General features: G+C 42.3%; 1 protein-coding gene across 1 annotated transcript; it reads left to right on the top strand.

Annotated features, from left to right (window-relative positions):
* Nucleotides 1–3267: 3267 nt before the first annotated feature.
* LOC129773557 (uncharacterized) lies at nt 3268–3728 on the top strand. The gene is made up of 2 exons (XM_055777170.1): nt 3268–3282; nt 3345–3728. Exons 1-2 carry the CDS (start codon nt 3268–3270, stop codon nt 3726–3728), a joined length of 399 nt encoding a protein of 132 aa, XP_055633145.1.
* Nucleotides 3729–9320: the final 5592 nt, after the last annotated feature.

The following is a 9320-nucleotide window of genomic DNA, read 5'->3' as shown; positions in this document are numbered from 1 at the left end:
ATTTTTCAACCACTTGCAAATAACATGTTTCTCCGATACATGGAATGAATGTTTTATACAGAAAACATGATAGAATAAAGACAGCCCTAAATTGGGCAATTCCTTCCTCGATTTCTGCTCTTATCAACACATCCGGCGATCCTTTTTTTTTTGGTATAGATAGAAGAAGATATAGGAGTGCGTTTCATCACATTAAAATCCATTTCCAGTTTCGAACAAAGATCAATTTCGCTAGCGCAAACATCAATTAGACTAACAGCACTTGCCACTATGTAATTGTAGAACATATGGGAATTAAATTTTTCGAATTTTCCCATTTTCCTTCAGAGTTTTCCTAAAATTTTCAATTGTCATGTGTGGTTGGAATATTTTTGGTTGAAATATTTATGTGTAATATTTTCTTCATTCTCCATTCCAGAGGAGGGAGGGGTGTCATACCATTATAGAAACATTTCTCATACCTAAAAACCCTCACATCCCAAAATGTGCTTGATTAGTTCTCGAGTTATGTAGAAATTTGGGTTTCATTTGTATGACAGCCTCCCCTTAGAGAGCGGAAGGAGTGTCTAACCACTATAGAAATATTTATTGCATGCTAAAACCTCCACATTTGGTTTCGTTTGCTTGAATAATTCTCGAGTAATTCAGAAATTTGTGTTTCATTTGTATGGCAGCCCCCCCTTAGAGAAGAGGGAAGAGTATCTAACCACCGTAAAAACATTTATTGCACCCTAAAACTTCCACATGCCAAATTTGGTTTCATTTGCGTGATTAATTCTCGAGTAATGCAGAAATTTGTGTTTCATTTGTATGGCGAGGGGGGAGGAGTATTAGCGAGGGGGGAGGAGTATCTAACCACCATAGAATCATTTATTGCATCCTCAAACCTCCACATTCGGTTTCGTTTGCTTGAATAATTCTCGAGTAATTCAGAAATTTGTGTTTCATTTGTATGGCAGCACCCCCCTTAGAGAGGGAGGTGGAAAGTCTAGTCATCATAGAAACATTTATTACGCCCTAGAACCTCAATATGCTCAATTTGGTTTCATTTGCTTGATTAATTCTCGAGTAATGTAGAAATTTGTGTTTCATTTGTATGGAAGCCCCCCCTTAGAGAAGAGGGAAGAGTATCTAATCACCGTAAGAACATTTATTGCACCCTAAAACTTCCACATGCCAAATTTGGTTCATTTGCGTGATTAATTCTCGAGTAATGCAGAAATTTGTGTTTCATTTGTATGGCAGCCCCCCTTAGCGAGGGGGGAGGAGTATCTAACCACCATAGAATCATTTATTGCACCCTAAAACCTTCACATGCCAAATTTCGCTCATTTGGTTAATTAATTCTCGAGTAATGTAGAAATTTGTGTTTCATTTGTATGGCAGCACCCCCTTAGAGAGGGGGAGGGGTCTCAAACTATCATGAAAACCTTCCCGGCCCCAAAAACCCCTACATACCAATTTTCATGTTGATCGGTTCAGTAGTTTCTGAGTCCATAAGAATCAGACAGACAGACATAGATTACAGTTTTATTCGTCAGCCAGTGTCGCTGACCAATTTTAATTTTTCTACTGACATGAACTCCAGTACCGTGAATATAAAAAATAAGCTCGGGTTTCAACGTGGCCCGTGGCGTCAGTTCATTATCCGCGCGACGAAAATTACGCGTAAACAAATTACTGTTTACCATTATATAAAGCCAATACGATTGCAATTGTTTAATTTTTTCCCCTCTCTTAAAGCGACTCCAACCACCGTCCGTGGGAATTTGTATGTAGAATTAGCTTGTAGGATTAAGTATGTATAGTGTTAGGTGAAATCTTTGATCTATGGTTAGTGAAATCTATGAACAGCATTATCAGTAGGATTACGCTGGATCTAATATCATTAAGCCCAAATCGAATTACGTCACTCACTCCTTCCACCCGTTGTTCTCCATTTTCACTCCGTCACCTTGCGAAACAATTTTCAAATTCCCCCCAATCATCAGTAATCAATTGTCACTCCTCCATTCATTCAAAATCGCGAGGGCTGTCTCTCTCGATGCTTCTGTAACTCAATAGGCCCTTTGATGCTGCCACGAAGGATATTTCACTTAAGCTTTCCCGGAAATGCTTGTTCGGGAACAGAATCATGATATCCTGCTAATCTGTTAGTATCGAAAAGTGAAACATCAATCCGGAGAAACGTATTCCAGAAATGGAGCTTATTCGGAGGGATTCGTTTTCATTCACGTCAACCATCCGCCAACTTGTCGGGTAAAATCCTTTCCGAGAATATTATTTCAGAGCAGTGCATCGAACTGAACAGCATAACATGATCGATTTGTCGGCTGACTGGGAAGGCTTCGAATCCACAATCAACAGCTTACTTTCTGAACATGAAAGCTGCTCTGTGGAAGAATTTACAAACGCCATTATTTTAGCGGCTGAACAAAATATCCACCGTACCAGTGGGAAACCCGGCCGAAAGGCTGTCGCATGGTGGAACGATGCAGTTGCCCAGTCCATCAAAAGGAGAAGAAATTCCCTCCGTATCCTACGACGCCTTCCTGATGGAAGCGCTTGCAAAACGATTGCCCTAACAAACTTCCAAACGGCTAGAGCTCTAGCCAGGAAGGTAATAGCCGAAGCCAAGAAAAACAGTTGGATGGAATTTCTTGATGGCATCAACCCTAATACTTCGACATCTGAACTTTGGAACAAGGTAAACTCTCTTAGTGGCAAGAAAGCTTCAAACTGCTATTCCCTCGAAATTGATTGGCACCTTCACCGAAGATCCAGGCATCATAGCCGACCATCTAGCCGACCACTTTGCCACTATTTCAGCCACCTCCAACTACACTAACGAATTCATGGCCTTAATAGCGGAGGCGGAACTTAAAGTTTTTCCTCCTGCTTCGGAACAGGTCCACAAATACAACAATAAGTTCTCTTTGGACGAGTTGTTATGAGCAATAAAAATATCCAAAAGCAAATCAGCTGGCCCATATGGAATCGAATATCCGATGATCAAGCATCTACCTCTTCATGCAAAAATTCTACTCCTTCAGATATACAACGAATGTTGGGCTAACAGCTATTTCCCAGATGCATGGAAAACGGGCTTGGTAATACCTATCCCAAAAGTAAAGGAGAGTAAACGGGCCGCGAATAACTTCCGTCCCATAACCCTCCTCAACTGCTTAGGGAGAGTCTTCGAAAGAATGATCAATCGAAGACTTAGGACGGCCCTTGAAGAATGCCAACTATTAGAACCCAGACAGCATGGCTTCCGCCGAGGTAAAGGTACGGGCACCTACTTCGGTTAACTCGACCATTTCTTTCAAGAAACTATCGAAAAGGGCCACCACAGCGAAATTGCTTCACTCGATCTAGCCAAAGCCTACGATACCACATGGCGCCATAACATTATCGATCAACTCCACCGATGGGGTTTTGAAGGATCCCTCTTCAACATTCTTCGCTGTTTCCTCACCAATCGAAGCTTTCAAGTCTACTTCGGAGGAGTACTTTCGGATCACCGTTGCCTAGAAAACGGAGTACCACAAGGTTCGGTTCTATCAGTTTCCCTCTTCCTCGTTGCTATGCAGTCGGTTCTAGAGGTTATCCCTAAAAACACCGAGGTACTGGCCTATGCAGACGATCTACTGCTGATGGCAAGAAATCCTTTCCCAGAAATGGCCCGCAGAAGACTGCAGGAAGGAATCTCGGCTGTTAGTAACTAGGCAAATTCCATTGGGTTTAAGTTTTCGGCATTTTTCATAGGAAAAGGTTTAGAACATGTCTAATCAATGGCAGGCCTATTAAAAGAGTCAGCTCAGTCCGAATTCTCGGAGTGCTAGTTGACAGTAAACTATCTTTCGGACAACACCTCAGAAATGCTAAAGCTAATATGAAGTGCCGCCTGCGGCTGGTGAAAGCTTTAGGTGGCCGATGCCGCTTGAGTTCTCGTAAAACCATCTGCAACATAGGCAAAAGCATTATCTTCTCTAGAATTCGTGACGGCATCGAACTTTTCAGCCGTGCCTCTTGGGCTCACTTGAATCACTTAAGGCCTGTCTACCATAGTGTGATTAGACATGCATCAGGAGCCTTTCAGACCAGCCCAATAAACGCTCTGCTTGTGGAGGCTGGCGTAGTTCCGTTCGAACACTTCCTCACATATATGCTAAACACTAAAGCCATCCGGACGTCCGAGAAATACCCGGATCTTCTATCCATTTACACCAGAGCCAACATTTGGCTGCAAAATATTAGCCAAGTCACCCTCCCGACTATTGCCCCATTAAGCAGAGTCGGTCAACGCCCATGGCTTGCACATCCGCCAAAGATAGACTGGTCAATCAAAAATGCTGTTAGGGCTGGGGAAGCAAGCAGCATTGTTACGGCCTGTTTAAATAACCACCTCCATAACAAGTATCACACCCACCACAAAATCTTCACAGATGGGTCTTTTGATGGAAACCTAACAGGGTTTGGAGTTTTTGCTAATAACACGGAGCTAAAATTCCAACTGCCTTCCATATGTTTGGTATACTCCGCCGAAATTGCCGCTCTCCTTGTCGCGACATCACTCTGTGATAACGACAGTAAAGTGGTGATCTTCTCTGATTCCTATAGTGCATTACGGGCACTACAAAGTGGCAATAGTAAACACCCTTGGATACAAAGCATTGAGGAAAAAATTACAGGGAAGGACATCACTTTCTGCTGGGTCCCAGAGCACTGCGGAATCCAGGGTAACGAACAGGCTGATCGTCTCGCCAAGGAAGGTAGGCTCTCCGAACTCCCCGCAACAGACACCATCAGATGGGTCAGTCAATCCCTCAGATTGAGCTGGGAGAGCAGTTGGTATTTTTCCCGTGACCTCTTCTTAAGAAGGATCAAGAATACTACCCTTCCCTGGAAGGATAGTATTCTCCGATCTAATCAAGTATGTCTGACACGTTTACGTATCGGGCATACATATTTAACACACAAATTCATCATGTGTGGATCGGAACCAACACTATGTGAGTCGTGCAATGTAAGACTCACGGTGGAACACATATTAATCACATGCTCTAAATTTAATGCTTCTAGAATAAAGTTTCAGGTTGCAGACACCATAAGGACAGCACTACCGTCGAGGAAAAAAGGACCATCGATTTCCTAAAGGATACACGTTTATTTGAACAGATCTAATGTTTAATTACTACATTTACCTATACTGATAAAATTTTGTTTGTTTTCTCTTCTACTTTCAGCAAAAGATGAGCAGGTTTTTTACGCCCTTTTTAGAAGCGAGCTCCTCAAGCACACTAAAAGGGGCTTTTTCCCTGCTCCATTTGTTTGGTTGTGTTTTTGGCCCCAGAGCCGTGTAGGGTGCGGCAAAACGACATACATCCATGGCGGTTACTAGGACTGGGTCGAGCGAGAATAATGAATTTTGCAGTAGTTTTTCTTAGTTTTCTTTTCAGATAAATTTCCCGCCCTCATGGGCAAGAGACGAATGAACTCTCAGAGTTTAAAGTCTCTTTAATTCAATACCTGATACCTGGATTTCTCATTCTCGTTAAACGCTCAGATCGGCAAACATCTGGGCTTCTAGTGTGCAGTGTTCTACAAATCAATCAACACCATACGGTGCGGCAAAGGAGAGGAAACCATCAGCAACCAACGATTGATGCGGTGCGGTAAGGGAGCAAAGAAGAGGAAGCAGCGGAGAGCATCGAATTAAATCTGCATTGCTGGTGCGCTCCTCTTCACATCAACAGTTGGATGCGGCAAAGGAGGCAGAGGAGCGAAGTGCATTGCATCGCATCGTATCACACCCGCTATCCGTCGTTTAGCTCGTCGTGGTTGTGCCAATCAAACCCTCGCAAATCGACGCACAGAAGCCGATGGCGCCAAAGTCAAGGAAAGCATCAGCGTCGCATCGGCGGCACCAAGCGACGCCATGAGCAATATTCATTTAGGAAGGCAGATTAATCTCCCATCGAACTAGCAGGCCCGAAGGCAGTTTTGAATTGATAAAATTTAAATGTATTTATACCCTCAGGGCTCCTGTTTAAGCCCCCTTTTGTACAACTTCTATGTAAGCGACATTGACAATTGCCTTACACAAAATTGCAGCTTAAGACAACTTGCAGATGATGGAGTAGTGTCTGTCGTAGGATCAAAAGAATCCGACCTGCAAGAACCCTTACAAGATACTTTGAACAAATTTTCAACCTGGGCCATTGGGCTAGGGATCGAATTCTCCACGAAGAAAACAGAGACGGTGGTTTTTTCTAGGATGCATAGACCAGCAAAACCAAAGCTTCAACTTTTGGGTAAACCGATCACTCATGCTATGTCATTCAAGTATCTTGGGGTATGGTTCGACTCCAAATGTACTTGGGGGGCCCATATTAGGTATCTGAGTAAAAAATGCCAACAAAGAATAAACTTTCTCCGTACAATAACCGCACCTGGTGGGGAGCCCATCCCGAAGATCTTATAATGTTGTATCGAACAACTATTCTCTCAGTGATGGAGTATGGCAGTTTCTGTTTTTAATCAGCTGCCAAAACACACCTTATTAAACTCGAGCGAATTCAGTATCTTTGTCTCCTTATCGCGTTGGGATGTATGCCCTCAACGCATACCATGAGTCTCGAGGTTTTGGCAGGCGTACTCCCACAAAAGATCGCTTCAATTTATTATCCCTTCGGTTCCTCATCCGGTGTAAGGTTATGAACCCATTGGTGATCGGAAATTTTGAGCAGCTGATCGGGCTAAATTTTCATTCTGGATTTATGACTTCATATCATGAATTCATCTCCATGCAGGTTGATCCTTCTTCGTATATTCCCAACCGTGTTTGTTTTCCTGACTACATCAATTCCTCTGTACATTTTGATCTGTTCATGAAGGATAAAATCCATGGAATTCCAGATTACCATCGATCGGGGATCGTTCCAACGATCTTCAATGCGTATGGGCGTATCAATTGTGATAATATGTACTTTACTGATGGGTCCTCTATGAATGAGTCCACAGGATTTGGAGTGTTCAACGAATTTTTTAGCACCTCCCACAGTCTTCAGAATCCTTGCTCAGTGTATATTGCTGAATTGGCAGCAATTCATTGGGCGCTGGACAGCGTCACCTCACGACAGCGTCGCCTCACGATTGGGCGCTGGACAGCGTCGAACACTATTACATTGTAACGGATAGTCTTAGCTCTGTCGAAGCTATCCGTTCAGTGAGGCCGGTAAAGCACTCGCCGTACTTCCTTGAGAGAATACGAGAAATTTTGAGTGCTTTATCCATACGCTGTTATGTCATTACCTTTGTCTGGGTCCCTTCACAATGCTCAATTCCGGGTAATGAGAGGGCTGACTCATTAGCAAAGGTAGTTGCAATTGGAAGCGATATTTATCAGCGTCAAATCGCCTTCCATGAATTTTATTCTTTAGTCCGTAAAAATACCATCGCTAACTGGCAACGTAAGTGGAACGAAGATGAATTGGGTCGGTGGCTTCATTCGATTATCCCTAAGGTTAGCCTCAAACCGTGGTTCAAAAGTCTGGACTTGGAACGGGACTTTATTCGCACCTTTTCTCGACTCATGTCCAATCACTGTTCGTTAGACGCGCTACTCTTTCGTTTTAATCTTGCCGATGGCAATATCTGTGATTGTGGCCAAGGTTACCACGACATCGAACACGTTGTTTGGTCGTGCGAGGTGTATCTTGTTGCCAGATCGAATTTAGAAAACTCTCTTCGGGCCAAAGGAAGACAGCCCAATGTACCGGTGAGAGATGTGTTGGCTCGGTTAGACCTTGATTACATGTCCCAAATATATGTCTTTTTAATAGTTATCGATCTTCGTGTGTTGTCCTTATATCCTTATATTCTCCTTTTCCTTCGCGAGAAATCAAATCCCTTCTTACTAACAATAGAATAAGGTGAAATGTAAATACATATTAGATATAAGATAGGCTTAAGAATTGAGTATGATGAATGTGAGTGCGAATGTGAGTGTGAACAGTGTCAACATATCCTTATATCCCTTCCTTTTCCTGAAAAAAATGGTCACCCTTCTAAACTCGAGCAAACCGCTAGTAATCGGTTCTCTACTTCATTAACATTAGAATTAATAAAAAATGTTTATATATACTTGTAACTATACAGATAGGAGTTTGGCTCCTTTAAACTTATGTAACTGAGCCTGTAAAAATAAACGATTTAATAAAAAAAATGTATTTATTTTTTTTGACGTAGGATTACGTCTTTCGGGAACATGTTGGGGTATAAATTGAAAATCGAAAATCGAGCATATCGTGAAAATTGTCCAATTTCAAACGCATATTGCTCAGTCATTTCATGATGGATCGATGAAATTTTTGCGTCAATCGATTTCGCCACTCCAAAACAATTTTTTATATTGAAGATAATAATATATGTCATGAAACTAACTATCGAACTATTGAAACATTTCAACCCCTATCCTAACGGAAATAAGCACATCTGATTGGTCGAAATTTACGACACGTGCGGCGGGTCCCTAACAGAGACATCAAAACCAAGCTGCCTGGGGGAAATCGGCTTTGCAAATACATGATAGTAGGGGGAGCTTTTGCTCCCACCGAAATGTTGCTTCGGGGAATTGCATATCAATGACTGATCGTGTATTCTGAAAAATTTATCACAAGTGTAAGTGTAAAATATATGGTAGCAGTTGTGTTGAAAATTACTTGATATATGAAACGATTTATTTCAATTTTCATAAATAAAAACTAAGGTGTATTCCCGCTCGAGAACGGGTCGTTTGGTCACCAAATCATTATCAAAGAGTTTAACGATGTAATTCTTCAAACATATCCAAAATCAACAGATAGCCTAACGGAATCCTACGTCAACTATGCGGTCGTGTCTCGGACACAACCCTCCTGTGACTTTTTTTTTGCGGAAAACAGAGTTACGTCTTTGAAGTGAGTTGAGTGAAGTGGGGGTGTTCATGTATCGATTGCATCACGGTACAGCGCATTTTTTTTTTTAATTAAATTTAATTTATTATGTGAAAGTACATTTGATGCCATTATGTATGGTACTCGATTTCTTTTGCAAGGCCACCACGGGCACGCTTGCAGAAGTCCAGACGCTCAACCCAATTTTCGACGGTTTTCAAGCATAAATAAATCAGCCGATACTGCTGCAATTTCACGTTCGATATTCGTACGAAGTTCATCAATCGTCGCTGGCTTGTTGGCATAGTCCATAGACTTGACGTAGCCCCAAAGGAAATAGTCTATCGGCGTCAAATCGCACGTCCGAGGCGGCCAATTGAC

This window comes from Toxorhynchites rutilus, chromosome 3 (genome assembly GCF_029784135.1).
Source record: "Toxorhynchites rutilus septentrionalis strain SRP chromosome 3, ASM2978413v1, whole genome shotgun sequence".
Lineage (NCBI taxonomy): Eukaryota > Metazoa > Arthropoda > Insecta > Diptera > Culicidae > Toxorhynchites > Toxorhynchites rutilus.
Note: the sequence above shows the minus strand (reverse complement) of the source record. Positions and strands in the feature narration are given on the sequence as shown.